The 20091-nt window shown below is 47.9% G+C and overlaps 1 protein-coding gene and 1 long non-coding RNA gene across 3 annotated transcripts in view; one reads left to right on the forward strand and one right to left on the reverse strand.

The window, feature by feature from the left end:
- Positions 1–5930, reverse strand: part of Sack1f (scaffolding CK1 anchoring protein F) — a 31181-nt gene extending 25251 nt beyond the window's left edge. The window contains exon 1 of one of the 2 annotated variants that reach the window (XM_085678325.2): positions 5366–5930. In XM_085678325.2, the coding sequence (XP_085534451.2) occupies positions 5366–5830 (465 nt within the window). In that variant the 5' untranslated portion in view covers positions 5831–5930. Of the gene's footprint in view, positions 1–4653; positions 4676–5365 lie in introns of those variants that run through there. The other variant, XM_085678326.2, reaches the window with a different exon arrangement.
- LOC125413379 (uncharacterized) lies at positions 4675–20033 on the forward strand. The gene is made up of 2 exons (XR_014997861.2): positions 4675–5240; positions 19320–20033. It is a non-coding gene; the product is annotated as an uncharacterized LOC125413379 (long non-coding RNA).
- The last annotated feature ends 58 nt before the right edge of the window (positions 20034–20091 follow it).

Consider the following 20091-nt stretch of genomic DNA (forward strand, 5'->3'; position numbering starts at 1 on the left):
TTTTCATTACTCAAAGAGATCCCAGTTCTCAGGAACAAAACAATGACTGAGCAGAAAGACAGACTTAGAACTCCACAGCTAAGATTGCAGATATTGCCCAGAGATTGCAGGAGAAACCCAGACAAGCTGGGGCAAGAATCAGCAGGGTTGTGGAGCTGGGACTGGAACTGCAGCTGGGCCACTAGCTACCAGCCCTCATGGGACAAGGACCCCAGAACTGCCCAAGGGTGTCCGAGACAAAAATCGTGCAGAATAGTCACTTGTGAAAGGGCAGAAGAGTTGGTAGAGGGGACAATGTGGAAGGCCTGGAGATCCCTGGACTGTTCAGAGGCTGTCTTTGGCTCTTGTATTTAACTTAGCTTCTAAGAGCAGCTCAAGCTGGGGCATGGTGGCACATGCCTATAATCCTAGTACTTAGGAGGCTGATGTGGAGGATCATTGCAGGCTCAAGAACAGTTTGTACTATGTAGTAAACTCCAGGCCAACCTAGGCTACATAGGGAGACCTGGTTGTCTTGAGGGTGGGCAGGGGGACATTTCAGAATCTCCTATCAACTGCCCTGCTGAGGTGGAAAGGGAACAGAATGAGACAAAGGAAGCTAGAAATAGAATCATCTCTTCGCAAGATGGGTATGGTATCAGTGAGCATTATTACCTGACTCTACAATTTTATCAGCCAGTAAGAGTTGAAAACATTATGTAAACCTTTCCCCTCTTTTCAAGAATGTGGTATGATGTACATGTATACTGACACGTGTGTGGGTGCACATGCGTGTGGCAGTTGATGTTGAGGATCATTCTTGACAGCTCTTCCACCTTATTCATTGAGGCAAGGTCTCTCAAATGAACCTAGAGCTTGTCAATATGTTAGTCTCGCTAACCATCATGTTCTGGGGATCACCTGTCTCTACTGTCTTTGGTTGAAATTACAGGTAGGTCACCACAGTCACCCAGCTTTTACAGGGGTTCTGGTCATCTGAACTCTGGTCTTCATAATTGCCTGGCAAGTGCTTTAACCACAGTCCTAACTCCTCGAGGGAGTGACAACATCTCCTTCTCTGTGTGCCGATGGCTAGCACAGGACCTGGACAGAGAAGGCACTGGACTTGGTATAATTTGCTGGATGTGGCTGGCGACTGATGTTCATGGGAAAAGACAGGGAGCCTTAGAATACAGACTGCCACCTGAAAAACCAGGTCTCTTGGTGACATGAACTGGTGGCTCCAAGACTTACTATATTCCTTGGGCACTGCACCCCAGCTCTTCACCTTTGCCTCCCACCACTTGCCCAGATGTCTGGTCAAAGCTGCTGTATCTATCACACTTTGTGCTTTGGAACCTCTCTCCAAATCCCCTCGGCCTTGGTCTAAAAATGTTACTTCATTTTTGGGACCTTAGGGTTCCCCTTTGACATGAGGACAATGGCCAGCCTTACAGTGCCAAGGAAATCAAGCAGCTCACGGAGAAGAGGGGAGAGCTGCATAGCTGGTGTGTTTGGAATGCAGGACCCGGGGAATACAGGAGTCAGGAGTCAAATGGATGCCACTGGTCATAAGGACAGGCAGAGACTTGGTACCTTCTCACCCTTCCTGCTAGGTCAGATGTTCAGACAGCTTCAAAGAGCCTTCCCTAACCTGGCTTATGGGCGGGACTAGTGTCTCTCCGGCCACACCTTCTCTCAAGCATTTGTCATACTGAATTATAAGGATGGATTAGCATGCTATTAGGCTACTGAAGAGTGGTGGAGTGTCTCACTCATCCCTCCATGATCAAAGGGATGCAGGCCCAGGGGGACCAAGGTGCTTGCTCCTCTTCCTCTGGCTTCCCAGCTTCCAGAGGGGTCTTGCTGACAGATGCTCCCTGGCAGTTCCACAGGTCTGAGCTGCCCAAGCCCAGCAGCTGGCCCTGGTCATCCTTGTTGGCGTGGCACAGGCCAGGGTTTCTAAAAGGCTTGGATTTCAAGTAGACAAAGAAAATCATTAAGGACCCTAATATAAGCAGATCTCTCAAGGTGGGAAAAAAAAACAACAACAGAAAACCCCACCCCACAAGCAAGCATGGCTGGATCTTTGAATGCTGGGTACTAGCGTAACTTGCGAAGGAGTTTCTGCCGTTTGCAGAAGCTCAGAGGGTGACTACTTAACACGTAACTCCTCAGAGGTTTTTCTTCTATGACCGGGTACCACCTCCAAACTGACCCAAGTCCTCACTGGCTTCCTTCCACACCTCCCCAAGCCAAAATTGTGTTTTCAAAGTGTTCCCTAATTAGGCTCCTTCTCTTTCCCTGAGGAAAAGTTACAGCAGCTCGCTTGTTCCTATTTGTCTTAGGGAACAAAATAATAGCATCGTATAAGATTATTCTAAAGATTAAATGAAATGAAATAAAACCCCCAAACCCTGGCACCCAGGAAGATGCCTTCCCTCCAAGGCCATGGGATTTCAGCAGTCTAATCCAGCCTCAAGGCAACCAGACACTCCCTGGAAACCAGGGAAACTCCCTCCCTCAGGGTGAACAGGGAGGAGAATCTCATTTGATTGCCAGGGAAATGTGCTCACCAGCGGGATGAGCCAGAGGCAGAGCCAGGCAGTGGCCAAGATGTGCCATAACTTGAATAAAAAGTAGAGATCTCGGTCTTTCTATAACTAAATTTCTTTTCTGCTCCGTGCCTGTTTCCTTATCTGTAAAAGAGGGCGCTGTACACACCCCTATCAAGCCACACAGTCTACTTCAGCTCCCTCCAATCAAACTTTTGCATTAAAGCAAAAGTAACCTCTCATTTCCGGCTCAGTCACCCCCTCTAAACCTGCAACCTACCTTCCACAGGCGCCTTCCTAAGTACAACCTCAAAACTCCCTTTTCTTTCCAGCACAGCCTTGGCATTTAAGCAAATGCTTGAAGGGCAGAAAAATCCACAGCTTGGCTATTTAAGGCTAGTGCCTGGCACACAGCAGATATCCTGGAAATAAGTATCAGGTCAATCTGCACACACAGGACTGGTTCACAACGGCAAAAGATTCTGCTAAATATTTATTTAAAGAGCTAAGAAAGCCCCACAATACTGGACGGACCTGTCATAGAGGTTGCAGTGGAGCAGGGAGGGCCTTGTGTCTGCCATCTTCTAAGAGGGGCACATGATGGATACCACAGCTTGCGACCATACTAGATCCACTCAAACTCCTCGCAGAATCCTGCCACAGCATGACAAAGGATAGCAGGTCAGGGAGGCACATTGGTTCAGAGCCAGGGCTTCAGCGTATGGATTCTAGCTCCGCTATTTACTAAGTGAGGCAACGAACTTAACTGTCCTGCATCTTGATTTCTTTTTCTCCAAAGACAAGGAAAACATCTGTCCCATCTAGGGGTGGTGAAAAACAAGGGGTCAGAGTGTGAGATGACTTAGGAGGAAACAGTGTTTGCTGACAACCTCAGTGCTACCCTTGCTCTGTGCCTCAGTTTCCTTACTGTGAAAGAAGGTGCTGACACAAGCCTACTAAGCCTCAAAGACTCTTCAGCTCCCAGCAGTCAAACTTCTTTGCATTCTGACGCCAAAATGATAATAATAAAAAAAACCACTCTCACTTCCTGCTCCAACCAAGAGACTGCCCATCCCAGGTTTTTCTCCCCCTCTGCCATTCCAAACCTACAACTCACCTCCCACAGAGAGGTAGAAACAAATTCCTTCAAGTTATCCCCCCCCTCTCTCTCTCTGTGTGTGTGTGTGTGTGTGTGTGTGTGGACACACACACAAATAATAAATGGATATTTTTTAAGCAAATGAGAAAGTCACTAACACAATGGGTGATGTGTCACAAACACTAAGTAAATAAATTTGGTGAATATTACAGCTCCCTCCAGCTGTAATCCTGACCTTTGACCCCAGCTACAGTCTGTTGCCCAGCACTGCCACCCACTTCTTTTTCCTTTTCTTTTTTTTTTCTTTGTATCCAGCCTTGCCGTTTTCTTCAGCACAGTGTAGTATACAAAGAAAGCTTAGTTGGACAAGGAACAATAATTCTAGAAGGAAGGTGGAAGTCCCGGCCCTGAAGAGCTAGCTTCCCCTCTGGCAACCCACCTTAGCCCACAGCCTAGGTCACTCCCACGAAGAAGAGTCCCTCACTGCCCTTCTAGTATCTTTTGTCCTGTTCGGCCTCCAAGAAAAAGATGACTCTAATTACACTCGTGAAGTTGAATTCAAACAGTGAACCCAAGCCTCTGGACAGCAAGGGCTATTGATGTGGCTTAAGAAATCCCCGTGAAGGGTTGACTAAGCAGCTCAGGGGGCGAAAGGACTTGCCACCAAGCCTGAGTACCTGAATCCAACTTCTAGAACCCACATGGCAGAAGAAGAGAACCAACTCCCCAAAGATATCCTTTGACATCCCTATGTGCCATATACCCTAACACGATAAACACCCATGATCAAAGTATATCACCGCACAGTGTTTGGCAAGTAAAAGCATAGGCTGTCCTATTAAATCTGAATTCAGGCAAACAAAGAGCCACTTTCGGCATCAATGTACCCCATGCAGTATTTGGGATAAACTGATACTAAAGAACTAACTGAAGTTCAGATTTAATGCAATAGCCCACATTTTACCTGGAAACTACCCAAGTACCCGAGGGCACAGAGGAAAAGACTGGTCTTTCACCTACCCTACAGCCAGTTGTCCAACTTGTATGCTAACCAGGCTCCTTGGAAACATCTTTTAACACCCAGGCAAAGCAGACGGGCTTCCTGAGCGGCTGAGTCCAGTGCCTGCCTTGTGGGAACTCCCAGCTCCGGGCCAAGCCACAGCGAGCCCAAAATAACTTTTCTCATTCATTCGAGCCTGCTTGGGCTCTAGTACGAAGCCCAGGAAAGGGTGAGAATGTGAGAATGGGATCGTTCTGGGGAGAGGGGCTCCCAAGACAAGTTCACCTGGCGCGGAGGTTAAGAGAGATCAATACCAACCACCCACTTCGTGAGGCTGGGAAGATCAAATAGGGAAATGGCCAAAGATAAACCTTGTAAATAAATCCCTGGGCACAGGTCATGATCAAGCCCTTTGAGAGACCAGTTTAACACAGGGCCTCACAACCTCTTCACTGCCCAAGAGAGAAAGATGGGACAGAGGTGCATGAACACAACGCCGGCGCCTCCGGACACGGTAGGAAGAATGACTAACATCCGTCCAACGCTTTGAGATTTGCCACAAACGTTCACATCCATCTTTCAAAAGGTCTCAGCCCAGCTCCACGAGGTGAGGGTGAGCTGGGGACCATTTCCTGGACAATAGTGAGAGCGGCCAGGAAGCGAGACCAGGTGTACGTGTGGGGTTGGGAGGTGCGGGTGTCCCACTGGTGCAGGATTAGGGCCGAGGCCTACCTTCTGCGCCTGCTGGATCATCTGTCTGACCACCTGTTTCAGGTGCGGCGCCTTCTCCTCTTTGGGCGGGTGGGTGAAGAGCGTGACACGGCTCACGCCGCGGTAGAAGCTGGAATCCGTCCATCCCAGGTCCAGCGGGGGCACTTCGGTGTCCGAGCGGTCTGGCCAATAGGCGAGGGACTCGCTGGGCTCAGCCGGGGCCTTGGACTTGGCCTTGCCACCGGCCTTGGAGACGACTTCCTCGTAGGGGCTCCAGGCGGCGCGGAGGGCCTGGCGCTCCCGACTGGAGAGGAAGTCCCGCAACCGCTCCTTCTTGACCCGCTCGCGGTAGGCCTGCTCGCCTCCACCCAGCAGTGCCTCCAGCGCGGCCCGCCGCCGCTCGCAGTAGTAGAAGGCGGCCTGCGCCTCGGTCACCTTCTCGTTCACGTGCGCGTCGTCTAGGCAGCTCAGCTGGGACTCGGCCATGGCGCCCCAGCCCTGTCGGGGGACCCCGGGCTTTGGATCCTGCCGTCCCCACCGCTGCACCTGGAGCGGTCGAGGGGCGGGGCGCCTCACCTGGCGGCGAGGTCCGCGTTGGCCCGCCCAGCGACCGCCAGCCGGCCAATCGGCGCGGGCCCCGGTGCGGGCGCGGCCGTCGGGCGGAGAGGGCCCGCCGCCTCTGTTAGGCTTGCGGGGACCTCCGGGCAACCCCGTCGACGCCGTGCGATTCTGGCCTACCTAGCTTGGTTGGGACACCAGCCCCTGAGTGGAAGTGAACTTGGAGCCGGGCCGCAGTCGGAGCCACGTGCGAGCCACGCCCACTTCCCAGCCACGACACCTTGGTGCAAGAAAGGTCTGCGACTTGACCCTTTACGCAGCCAGCACCCTCCGGACTCAGTTCCGCTGGTTCGAGCTCATCTTTCCTCAGGCAGGGCCCAGAGCACACGTTCTGGCCCGGATGCCTGCGGGGTTTAGCAATCTGACCCCTCCGGCCTTCAGGGTTCGGGTGCGTATGCTATTGGGTGAGATCGTGTCGACTGTGTAGGGGGCAGTTGGTGTGGGAAAGGAAAGATGCTAATGAAATCCCTATTCCTCCGCCCACACGTCCCAGTTCTGAGACCAGAGGCCTCCAAGGGCTGTCAGTTCAACACCGTCACTACAAAATTTTTCTTCTAAAAGAATCACCCAAACAAAAAAGATGTAAGCAGGCAGCAGTGAATTTACGCCTCATTTTAATTTGAAGTGGTGTGTGCGTGTGTTTGGTCCTGATAGGCTGCCAGAGACCTGATTACTATATTAGCGATTAAAAATATATGTTTGAGCTCAAGGAAGGAAGCTGAGCACAGACACACGCGTGCACAGCACCACCAGAGGCTCTGCTGTTTCCCATTGGATTAAATACAATCTTCTTAGTCATTAACATATTATTTTGTTCGTGTGCTGCTGTACAATTTTGATTCTCCACACTCAAAATATTTTCAGATCATAGCAACCAAAGGTTCACATTTCTCTGATTTTGTAGCACAGCGTCTCGGAGCTGGAAGGAGCTTTAGAAATGAATCCAACCCCCTCATTTCACAAACGAGGAAATTGAGGCCTAGAAATAAATGCTTTTCTATATCTCCGGAGAAAAGGGAGATTAAGCTGGGGAACGACTAGGCTCTCTGCAGTCTAGGAGGCCCCTCTCCTACATGTGGCCTCCCTTGCGCTTTCTGTTCCTGTGAAAGGACCCGGGTTGTTGGGGACCTGGTTTTAACCTGGGGGGATGTGTGTGTGAGGAGGTCAAGGACTCCCTTGCTCTCACTCCCTCCGTCTCTCTCTGTCTGTGTCTCTGTGTCTCTATGTCTCTCTGTCTCTGACTCTGTCTTCTCTCTCCCCTCACTCCCTTCTCTGTACTTGAGATAAAATTCAGTACTTTGCCAAGCTAGGCAAGGGCTTTCATTGATCTACATCCCACAGCTCCACTGATGGTCTGGGGAGAAAGGGGGTGACTAGATTGTCTTCAGGGGCTAGAGAGATAAGTGCCCTGGATGCTCTTCCAGAGGACCTGGGTTTAATTTCCAGCACCTACACAGTGGCACCCAACTGTCAATAACCCCAGTCCCAGGGGATCTGACACCCTCTTTTGGCCTCTGTGGGCGCTAGGTATGCAGGCCATGCACAGACATAAATGCAGGAAAAACACCCATACATGTAAAATAATTTTTTAATTAAAAAATAGATTTTATTAAAAAATAGATTGCAGAGTTTTTGACAATAGTCACTGTCTAAGATCAGGGATGGTGAGCAGCAAAGGTGGCTGTCACCTCACTTGTTCCTCTCCACTCTTGACAATCAGAAGGCTTTACTTCTGGTAACACCCCACTATAAAAGTACTATAGTCATAGTCTACTTTTAGCTGGGACAGCATTTGCTTTGCTTTGGAGGCCCTGTGAGATGCCAGACCCTATGCTTAGAGAATACAGAGGAGCTTGAGGCAGTGAAAGGAAGGGACAGACAGTTGAGAATAATACAACTGAACGAAGACAACCTGAGTGTGCCAGATTGCTTTAATAAATGCAGTCAAGCCAGGTGTGGTGCCATACACTGCCATCCCAGCACCGGAGAAGTTGAGGTAGGAGGGTGGTGAGTTAGAAGTCAGCCTGGGCAATGTAATAAGACCCTGTTTCAAAAAGCAAACCACCAGCCCCACAAAAAGCAGTCACATGCTCGAAGAAAAACTGATTCAATAAACATTTACTCGGTGCTTACTGTGCACCTGGCACAATTTATACTCAGTGTTTTATTTCATTTTTTTTCTTTTTTGAGACAGAGTCTCAGATAGCACAGGGTCTCAAATGCATTGTAGGTAGAAGAGACTTGCCTTAAATTCCTGATTCTCCTGCCTCTACCTCCCAGATGTTAGGGTTGTAGGCATATGCCACCGTGCCAAGCTCAGTGTATATTTCCTAAGAGAATGAACCAGAGATCTGGGCATGGTGGCTTATGTCTGTGTTTTCAGTACTTGCTGAGGCAGGAAGATTGTTATGAATTGAAGGCAAATCTTGGACTTCTGTGGTTGTTTGAATGAGAAATGCCCCCTATATATAAATATTCAAATGCTTGGTTCTCAGTTGGTGGCACTGTTTAGGGAGGCTATAGAACCTTTAGGAGGTATGATCTATCGTTACTTTCCTATTGCTGCAACAAAGGACACCATGTCCAAGACAACTTATAGAAGAGTTTATTTGAAACTTGTGGTTCCAGAGGTGAGTGTCCGTGAGGCAGAGCAAAGGCGTGGCAGCAGCAGCGGGAAGCCGAGGGCTCATATCTTTAACTGCAAATGTGAAACAGAAAGCAAGCTAAAAATGATGGCAGTCTAAATTCTCAAAGCTTGCCCCAGTGGCATATTTCCTCCAGCAAGGCCACACCTCCTAAGCCTCCCTATCAACTGAGGACAAAGTCTTCAAGTGTCCAAGGCTCTGGGGGACATCTCAGTCTAAGCACACATAGAGCCTTGCTGGAGGAAGTATATTCCTGTGGGTGGACTTTGAGAATTAAGAGCCTCTCCCTACCTCCAGTTGGCTCTCTCTGCTCTGTGGTGGTGGCTGAGATGAGATCTCTCAGCTTCCTGCTCAGGCTGCCAGACCTGCTAGTTGCTGCCCCATATCCCTGCCACAGTGGATTCTTGTCCCTCGGAACCTTTAACTGAATACCTGAAACAGAAAATAAACTCTTTTTTTTTTCCTGTAAATTGTCTGTGTCACGGCATTTTATCAAACAGACAGGAAAGTAAGTAATGCGGAAAGTGGGCGGTGGCTGCCAAGAACCTGGCCATGTTAATTTTTGGAGGAATGTGGAAGACTTGTCAACTTTGGCTAGAAAAGCAATTGAATGCTGTAAGCAGAGTTCAGTGGTCTGTTCTAGTAAGAGCCTGGAAGACAAGAGGGCTGAGAGGTTTAGGGATGGCAGAGGCCCAGCTCAAGAGATTTCAGACGGTAACACTAGCAACAGGCTATAGCCCATTTCTGTAATACTTAGGCAGAGAATCTGACTACCATCTACCCTGTCATAAGAACTTGTCTGAACCTAAACTTTGAAGTAATAGCTAATTTATTTGTCACGGGAAATTTCTTAAAAAATATTTGTAAAATTATATTATTACTTTGTGGCTACGGGTATTTTTGCCTGCTTGTATGTCTGTGTACCATGTGCATGCATGCCTATGGAGGTCAGGAAAGGGTATTGGACCCCTTGTTAATGGAGTTACAGATAGTTATGAACTGCCATGTGCCTGTCCTCTGTCCTCTGGAAGAGCAATCAGTGCTCTTAACCACTGAGCCATCTCTCCAGCCCAGAATGGAAGAAATTTCACGACAACATAATGTTGAGTCTATGGAATGGTTGTTACTGATAACATTCATATAAGTCCGTAATGACAAAAAGCAAAGGACGGGAAGAAATACAAAAGGTAAGGTTTGGAGGAAAAAGAGCGCAGTAGGAAATTTCATGCTCCAACCAAAGGGACGTGTTGGAAGAGAGGCTGTAATTGTTAAGGAGAGCTGCAGCATTAAAGAGAGGCCTGCCCTGCATGGAACAGGGTAATGGTGCTGACCTTTCTTGACCTGGGGATTAAACAAGGTCACACTTTGACTGACAGGCAGTGATTTATAGTGATGCTCAAAGACTTCAGCATGTCCAATGATCACAGAGGCAAGGAGTATCTGGTTGGAATACGGGTTGAGATTCGGTCGGTCTTGGATCTGCACTTCTAACTCCCACGCTGCCTGACAGGTGGAGCCTTTTGCAGTTAGGGTTTCAGAGGGGGGTGAATAAGAACATGGATGGAACCCAGCTTTCCTGTGTGTCCCGGGGAAAGTGTTTTCTCCTTGCTGAGCCTTGGTCTCATCATTAGGTAAATCTGGGCAAGAAGTCCTAGCTCGCAGGAATCCTAGAGAAGGCAAACAAGTTAGCGGAGATGCAGCGCTTAGAAGAGCCGGAGTACAGAGAAGCTGGTGAAGGGAGTTAGCATGAGAGCATAGGAAGAGGAGGCTAGAAAGAGAGGGACACTGGGCCCAAACTGAGGAGACAGAAGCTTTATTTCTTCATTTATTTATTTGAAACAGGGACTTGCTAAGTGGCCCCAGCTGGCCTTGAACCCAAGGTCCTCCTGACTCAGCCTCTAGATTGATTAGATTGATTAGGTTACAGGTAAGCCACCTCACCTCGTCCATCTGGGATTTGAGTTTAGTAGACTCTATGCTATAGCTACAACGGAGCCACTGAGAGTTGAGACTGACAGGGTTATAACAATATAGCAGTAATTGCTATGCCAGGCACCATACTAAGCATTTAATGTTTACTTCAAATGAACTGCAAATCCTATTGGAAAAAATCCTATCCTCATTTTCCATGTGAGTTAATGGAACACATAGATGTTCAGCGTTCACTTCAGGCCATGCATCTAGTAAGGAAAAGAGTCAGATTCAAACCCAGACTGCTCGACTTCAAAGCCCGCCCACCTCCTCAGGTTACTACACTGCTCTTGTTGAAGATAGTAGAAAAGGACAGTAGAAGGGGAAAGTGTTTGCCTTGTTTGGCAGTTTACCTATCCGATAGAAACTCGCTAAGGGCTTAGCTTTGTGCTTAGAGTTAGAAGCCATTCTTACCAGCTCTTTATTGAGCCTTACTGAACATCAAACCCTTGTCCACCTAGAACAGGGAAGCAGCTGTGAGTCAAACTAAACTTACTTGGGGCTTACATTGAAGTAGAATGATCAAAATATCCCCCCCACTCCTGTTCAGGAGGTACAAACATTATGGTATAGGACTCAGGATTGGACAGAAGGTTAGAGCAGAGTAGAATATTTTAGAAACAGCTCTCATTGGAAAAGATCTTTCTACATCTGATGGGAAACACACTGGTTATTTAGTAACACTCACGTTTACATACATACCAAAGACTTGCTTATTCCGTCAACATTTTTGAGAGTTTCTAAGCGCTAGAAAACATACTTACCACTGGGAATAGGAAAGATGAGTGGGACATCACAGGTGGCTTCTCTGGTGGCTCCTGTATATGGTTCAGACAGATGTCAAATATTCACGACAATGAAGATTGTTCATTGATGAAGGCTGTAGCTAAGTGGTAGGTTGCTTGCCTGGGATGTGTGAGGCCTCAAGTTCTATCCCCAGCGCCAGACTTTACAAGGCAGGGTGTCAAGGGGACACAGTGGCAGAGAAGTTGTGGGTAGGGAGGCAGAACGTACAATTATGTAATTGCATTTGACCTCGTTAAAGTTGGTTCCGGATGGGGTTGTTATGAGAGGCTACTGGTGAATAAAGCTAGGCTCCTAGCCGGGTGGCCGTGGTGCATGACCTTAGTCCCAGCACTTGGGAAGCAGAGGCAGGCAGATCTCTGAGTTTGAGACCCACCTGGTCTTCAGAGTGAGTTCCAGGACAGTCAGGACTATACAGGGAAACCCTGTTTCAAAAAACTAAAACAACAATAACCAGTACCCCCCCCCCAAATGGTTTCTAGGAGTGAGATGTTTCTTTCAAGGTCATTACTGCCAACTGGAAATATTGGGACACTTATTCGTATGGCCTCACCCCCAGACTTTCCACCCTACTCTATAGCTAAACACTGCAGGCTATTACATATATAAAATAAAACAAATATACACCTTGCTGTCCTTTAGGTACCTACAGATTAAGCTATATAATTTAGGTTCCTCTAGGCCCAAGAACACCCTGGGAAAACCCTTCACTCTCTATTGGTCCCCCTAGTTCTGGGTCTGGAGTTTCCCTGAGTTAGCTGGGATCTACTCTGGTTGCATTTTCAGCTCCACAGGCCACCTTGCCCAAGGTGACTGCTGCCTTCTGAGAACTGTGCATCCCCCTAACAAGTCCCTTCCCGCTGACTCCCTCCTCCTTCCTCTGAAGGACTATCCCCCTCCTGCCTAGATACTTGGCTCCACTTTGCCTTCCTCTCACCCTCCACAGCACTTGCTACAGGCTGTGCTTTCTGCATTTTGTAAAGATATGACACCTTATAGTTAACATTAATTGTAGCTGTGTTCAGCCCCATGCCTGCCTATTTTCCTAGGCCCTCCTGTGTAATTTGAGTCCCAAAATAACCCATCTCATGATATATTCTTAGATAAGTTTCCCAGGGGTGACTCTTTTTTCCTCTGTAGCAATTTGTGTCACGAACGGCTGCTATAAAACTTTGGAGACTCACTCACACCTTGCTAACATTTTTCCCTTGCTGCATTCCCAGAGAAGGTGAGAGAAGGAGGGGAAGAGGTTCCACTTGCTTCTGGAGGAGCACAGATCCCAGGACCCCCGTGGAGGGGCCTTCTCCTCCACCCACTCTGCGGCTCCAAGGAACAAACACATGGAGACCTCTCACCTGTCCCTAAAGTTTTGACTGTCCATTTGGAAAAAGAATGTTTTTATGTGTATGGGTGTACGTGAATCCATGGAGCCAGGATCCCATTTACCAGTTATCTCGTTACCTGCCATGTCAGTCCGCTTCCTTGCCCCTTCACCAGCCCCCAGGTGATGCCCTTGGTCTTCGATCTGCAATAATCCTGTTAGGCTGATTTTCTCCAGGGCACCACAGCCTCCACACACACCACCTAATCATTTCCTCTTAGTTGTTTTCACCCCCCACCCCATTACTTCCCATCCTCCCCACCTTCCTAGTCTGTTTGGAGTTCGGTCCAATCCCTCCACCCTTGTACTTACTTTTGCTTCCCGAACTTTTCTCTGTGCATATACCCTCCCTTAGCATGCTTTAACTAGTATCTGGGAATGATGTTTTCTTCAGCAGATGTCAGCCAAGTGAGGGGATTGCTCTCAAAGGGAAAGCACCATGCTGGGTCACCAGTAACTCTATGATTTTACAGAGTGTCCCACCCAGACCAGGCACCTTCTTGTCTAAGCAGCTTTCCCCCTGTTATCCCCGTGGGCCACTTTCTAGAGACTGGACTGGGTGGAGGTGGGTCATTGGGATGACTCTTGACCCCTGAACTTCGCCATGTATTATCCTTCTTTAGTGACTGGTTTGACACGGGTCCCCCCAGCTGGAGGGGGCATTCCTTTCTTTTTACTTCCATCCGCATCCTAGCCAGCTCCCGAGGCTTCGAAAAGTCATCCTTGATCGTATCCTCACCCTAGGGCAGCCCTTCTATCTGAGCCGACTTCCGGAGCATACTCTGCTGGTCCTAACCTACAGGTTGTGCGCTCAGGGCCTCTACCGTGTGACATCCAGGTTCCAGGCCACCAGGACAGGGATCAACAAGCACTAAGGAAGTAATAATTCTGGCATAGGATCTTTGGTTGGTGCAATGGTTAATCTTCAGTGTACCCAAGAGTCACATCTCTAGGCGTGCCTGTGAGGACATTTCCAAAGAGGTTTAACTGAGAAAAGAAGACAACTGAATGTGGGTGCCACCATTCAATGGGTTGGTGTCCAAGAAAAGAAAAAGGAAAGAAAGAAAGAAGAAAGAAAGAAGGAAAGGAAGGAAGGAAGGAAGGAAGGAAGGAAGGAAGGAAGGAAGGAAGGGAGAAAGAGAAAGAACAATATTCCCTGCTCTCTGCTTCCTGAGTGTAGATGCAAAGTGACCAGCTGCCCCATGCTCCTTCTGCCATGTCTTCCCTGCCGTGACAGACTATACCCTTAAACTGGGTGTTAAAATAAATTCTTCCTTTTGTAAGTTGCTTTCCTCGGGTGTTTGGTCACAGCCACAAGATAAGTAACTAATGCAGCTGGGAGCCACAGCTGTTTTAGAAATTGTCTCCAGATGTGCTCATGCCCACCAGCTTTCAGGGAGGGAGACGCTCCAGGACAGCAGCTCTCCGCCAGGTCAGGGTAAGGGCTGGTCTCCACCTGAGCCTCTTGTTTTTGTGTTCCTGCCTATGGGAGGGAAGAGAAGACCCTTCCCCTCCTGGGGATTCCATCTTAACCACTGCCCCCTAATCTCAGAAATGGAGACACCCTCATTTTGTACCAGTAAAGTTGTCAGGGTCTACCTTTGACTCCCCTGCTTCTGTTCCTAAGCGCCATTATTGTTGTTGTTGTTTTGGGCTAAGATCTCACTATGCAAACCAGGCTGGCCTTGAACTTATAGTGAGCCTCCTGTCTTCGCCTCGCAAGTTCTGGGATTACCAATGAATGTTACTACACCCAGTTCCAAGCACCATTTAAAAAGAATTACTTTCTCTCCTCTCTTCTCTCTCTCTCTCTCTCTCTGTCTCTCTCTCTCTCTCTGTCTCTGTCTCTGTCTCTCTCTCTCTTTCTCCCCTCTGTCTCTGTCTCTCTCTCTGTCTCTGTCTCTCTCTCTCTTTCTCCCCTCTGTCTCTCTCTCTCTCTGTCTCTCTCTGTGTATGTGTGCGCTTGCATGCACATGTGTGCACACAGGTACCTGAAGAGGTCAGAAGAGGGCATCAAGTTCTCCAGAGCTAGAGTTACAGGCAATTGTGAGTCACTGGACATGACATGGGTGCTGGGAACTGAACTCAGGTCTTCTGGAAGAGCCGCAAGTACTCCTAACTGCTGAGTCACTTCTCCAGCACCTCCAAGCACCATTTTTATCCTGCCATTCGGTTCCTAGCTCTCAAACAGCCTGCAATTTAAATGCAGAAGCTTTCACGAGGCCAAACAATTTTCTTGACCATGTCTTCTCTCTGTCATTTCCCATCCCTGAGACACACAGTGTGCCTATTTAGACACATGTGCATACGAACACATAAATTTTACATACACAAACACTGTCATGAACTGTACTAGACGGTGTGGAGTTCCATTTGTTCACACATTCACCTGTTTGACACCCTCTTAGTAGCCTGTCTATTTTGGAACTGAGCAGAATTTTCCTGCTTCCTCATCATCAGCTACCTCTAGAATGACTTCCACTTATTTTCCAAATCTCCAAGCCCTTTAAGAACTAGCTTGAGCCAGGCAGTAGTGGCACACACCTTTAATCTCAACACTTGAAAGGCAGAGGCTGGTGGATCTCTGCGAGTTCAAGGCAAACCTGGTCTACAGAGCAAGGTCCAGGACAGTCAGGGCTGATACACAGAGAAACTCTGTCTTTAAAACAAAACAAAACAAAACAAAACAAAACAAAACAACAATGAAAAACAAAACCTAAAACAAAACCAAAAAGAACTAGCTTGAGATGGGGTTGGGGTCTGCGAGTTGGTGGGGCTGTACACCGTTAATGCCAGTATTTGGGAGGCAAGTGGATCTCTGAGTTAAGGCCAGCCTAGTCTACAAAAGTGAGCTCCAAGGACAGTCAGGGCTACACAGAGAAACCTGTCTTGAAAAAAAAATACATACATAATATATACTACGTACATACATACATGCATACATACATACATACAATAACTAACTTGAGGGCCGCCTCCTTGGAAAAGCCTTCCCAGTTCCCTCTTCTTCGGAGTTTCTGTAACGGTCAGTGCTCTCTAAAAGAACTTTCTGTGACAATCACATGTTCACCATCTGGAGCCTCCCGATACTCAGCCAAGCAGCAGTACCCATGCAAGAAGCCCTGAAGCCCAGGGGTTGAAGTTCAGGCTAATAACTTATTCCTTTTTAGCGAGTCCACCCTGACTTAGGGTCCTGCATTCAAGAGTTCATGGTGGGCTGACTCCCGACAAATAACTGGAACTGACTGAGGAAGAGGCAGAGGCAGGGGACCTATAGAAGGGCTACACTCCGTCCTTTTCTGATCCTGGTCCTCCTCTTCCAACTGTGGGAAGAAAGGCCTCCTTTGCTCTGTGCTTTCCACGTGCTTACTGCCTTTCTTTTCTTTTCTTTTCTTTTCTTTTCTCTTCTTTTCTTTTCTTTTCTTTTCTTTTCTTTTCTTTTCTTTTCTTTTTTTGTTTCTTGCTCTGGTTTAGACAAAGTCTCGCTAGGTCACTCTACCTGGGCTTAAACTCACGGCCATTCTTCTTCCTTCTCCCAAGTGCTGAGATTACAGATGGGAGCCACCCTGCTCAGCACTTGTTTTATTTCTTTTTTGTTTGCTTGTATTTTGTTTTTTCGAGACAGGGTTTCTCTGTGTAACAGCCCTGGCTGTCCTGGAACTAGCACTTATAGGCCAGGCCAGCCTTGAACTCACAGAGATCTGCCTGCCTCTGCCCCCCAAGTGCTGGGATTAAAGGTGGGTGCCACCACCGCCCGGCATCAGTACTTGTTTTCTATAAAGATAATTAAAAATGTGCACCATGTTGTATTCCTAACAACATAGCCTTTCTAAATGTGCATGTGCAGGTATGTATGTGCATGCACACGCGCACACACAGACACACTGTTCACCCAAATGGCTGAAAACACATATTCAGTTGAGTTGTTTGCCTTCCATGTCCTCATTATGATAAGCATGCACTCTGGTACTACATCCCAGTCCCCTAGGTTGACAGGAGAGAGTGGTGATGGCAGGGATGGATAGGACACTGTTCCAATGGATAGGGAATGAGACATCACTTGCTGCCTCCCCTGGGGAACATGACAGACTAAGTCTCTTTTGGTCCAGTGACTGTGAGGGGGGAAACATGGCAGAAAGGAGATGCTTATGTCATTTTGGATGTAGGAAACCTAGAAGAACCAGGAAAGGAGTCAGGAGATCCGTCTAGAACATGCAATACTGGATACTGCAGATATCCATGGGATATCTGAAGGGGCCTCACCCTGATACACTGGTATGGGGTTGAGAAAGGTGTCCTGGGAGTATAAGAGTCAATGAAGCAGCTGGACAGTGGTGGCTCACACCTTTAATCCCAGCACTCAGGAGGCAGAGGCAGGAACTCTGTGAATTCGAGGCCAGCCTGGTCTACAGCATGAGTTCCAGGGCAGTCGGGGCTACACAGAGAAACAAAGCAAAACAAACAAAAGAGTGAATGAAGCAGCTGAGGATGTGGCTCAGTAGTAGAGCACGAACCTGGTCTGCACCAGGTCCTGAGTTCCATACCCAGCACAAAGAGACAGAATAAAATACATAAAGAAAGGAAGAGAAAGAAAAAGGAAGTCTAGGTTCAGAAATAGAGCCACAGAGCCCCAAGGTCTTATGAATATAAATCCTTGAAGTTAGGAGAGCACAGTGGTGCACTCCTTTAATCCTGGAACACGAGAGGCAGAGGTGTGGATCTCTTTGAGAATTTGAAGGCAGTCTGGTCTATCTCTACATAAAGAGTTCTAGGACAGTCAGGGCTACATGATGAGACCCTGCCTGAAAATAAGCAAACCAATAAAAACATTCAAAAAATTAAATTACCAATAGAAGGCAGAATTTCCCCAAGTTCTGTTTGTCGTAATGGAGATACACACTTACTAACTCCTCTATTTGCTTTTTAAAATGACACACTTCATCCTGTCTGCATCTTCCCTAAGTTGAACCCTGCCAAAGAGGGACTGTGCACCAGTTGTTCACTGAGCATATGCTATCTGCATGCACTAAGTGTTTAGAGCAAGAAGTGTCTTGCCTTTTGTTTACTGATAAAGACATTGAGGTTCCGAGAGACTGAAGCATTGCCCTGAGCTTCAGTACCTCTGGAGAGAGTGAAGACAGTCAAGGCTGCTGTTCATTCCCCTCCCTTTCTTTTGCACCCCCCCAACAACCCATCTGGACTTGCCATGGTAACTAAGCCTCCTCCAGCGTGGGAAGCAGTTACCTAGCAACTCCCCATAACCAGGTCAGAGCTGGGGAATGAGACACCACTTGCTGCCTCCCCTGGGGAATTCAGAGGTAGAGAAATGGGATGGCCACAAATGACCTGCATAGAGGCCTAACTGGGAGCACCTAGGTATAGGAATCTCACATCAGGACCAGCAAATGCTGGGACTATAGCACAGCTCAGAGCTAGCCTGGGCTTCGTCCACAATGCAAACATAAATCCTTCTCCCTGTGTGCAGCACTGATTCTTTTGCACAACATGGAGCCCATCCCCATTGACTTGCTGGCCTACTCTGGATGGGGGAGTCCGCCAACAAAGGCTGGCAGAAGGCTACACACATACATCTGTGTAGACATTTCATTTGTGGAGGGAGCAGAGGATTATTCATTCAGCCTCCTTCTTGTCCCTTTTTTATGCCAAGATAAGTTTATGGAATGACCTGTTGGTCATAAACAAGCTGGTTCTTCCTCTAATATTCCTTGTAGACCTGGTCTTAACACTCATCCACATCTACTCCTTCCTGTGGATGGAACCCCACCTGCCCGGCCCAGTTCTACCTCCTATAGGTTTCTTCCTCAAGGGTTTAGCCAATGGTGGTTGGCTCATTCTTTTGGATGTGGCAGGTTGAGGAGTGACATATGATCCTATCTTGGCCATGGAATCTGGGATGGGGGTGACTGCTGAGAATTTCACTAGCTAAACTTGTGTGTGTGGGGGAACTCATCTTCCTCAGACATTGCCATGTCTGCATGTCATGCTGGGAATTGCAACAACCCCTGAGAGGAGGCACTGATGTTGCTCAGGGGGGTAGGGGATGACATTGTTGCCTCCATGAAGCAAGCAAGCTAGGCACTGCCCACTTTTGCACCCCTCTTTCTGGTAGACCATGACACCCTGTTAAGGTACGTCTGGTCAAGCCTCCGTCTTCACATCTCAGGTCCAGGCTGAATGAGCAACTCAGGAGATGCCCGGGGCAATTCTTGATACAAACAAACAAATAAAATACCAAACATATTTCTTTCGGAATAAATCAAAGATCTGCCAGACTCCCCAATCTTTAACTCCAGGCTAGGACCATGATCTACCTGTAGTTGCATGCCCGGCCTCTTGCAGGTCTGACTACCCCTCCACGCCTTCCCACGCCCAGGATGCTCCATTTGTACAGGAATGAGGTCATCCTGGAGTGGGTTTCCATCTGTTCCCTAGAGCCAACCACACAAGTCTCTTTCCCACTGCAAGTTCCGTAAGTCAGACATGGTGGCAGTCAGGTTGTTATTATTATTATTTCTAACTGGAACTTTCTTTTCAGCAATTTTAGGCTCACAACAAAACAGGAGATACAGAACTCCCCAGAGACATGCACAGCCTTTCCTACTGTCAACATCCAGTGACAGAGTGATGTGTCTGCAACAGTTGATGAATCTATACCGAAGCATTGTCACCCGAAGTCCACACTCATCCTGACGGCTGCACTTTCCATGGTCTCAGCAGACAGACTTGCACCAGCTCTGTGTAGCACACAGAGTATCTGGCCTGTCCTAAACAGTCTCCATGCTTGGTCTATCCATTCCTCCATCCCTCAGAAATTTTTACTTTATTAATTAAAACATTTGGGCTGTTGTTTGTTATGAGAACAAGTCTTTCTATGTAGCCCGAGAAGGAGTGGAACTCACTATGTAGACCAGGCTGGGCCTCAAGCCTGTGGCAATCCACTCACCTCTGCCTCCTAAGTCATTTTGTTTTATTTAAAACAAAACACAACGAAGGCTGTTTGGGGGGATGAAGATGTGGCTAAATTGGCAAAGTGCTTGCAGTGGGCTCAAGGCCTTGGATCCTAACCTCAGTGTGCCATAAATGGAACACAGTAGTTAAATCCTGCAATCCCAGCACTCGGGAGGTAGAAACAGAAGGACCAGAAGTTCAAGTCATCCTCCACTACATTCTAAGTTGGAGGCAAAGCCAAAAGGCCTAAGACCCTATCTCAAATGAAACAATAAAAATTTGCTTTTGAGATGTAGTTGTACTTTGCAGCTCTGGCTAGTCTTGAATTCATGGACATCCCGTCTCCCAAGTTCTGGACT

This window comes from Myodes glareolus, chromosome 19, assembly GCF_982192425.1.
Source record: "Myodes glareolus chromosome 19, mMyoGla1.1, whole genome shotgun sequence".
NCBI lineage: Eukaryota > Metazoa > Chordata > Mammalia > Rodentia > Cricetidae > Myodes > Myodes glareolus.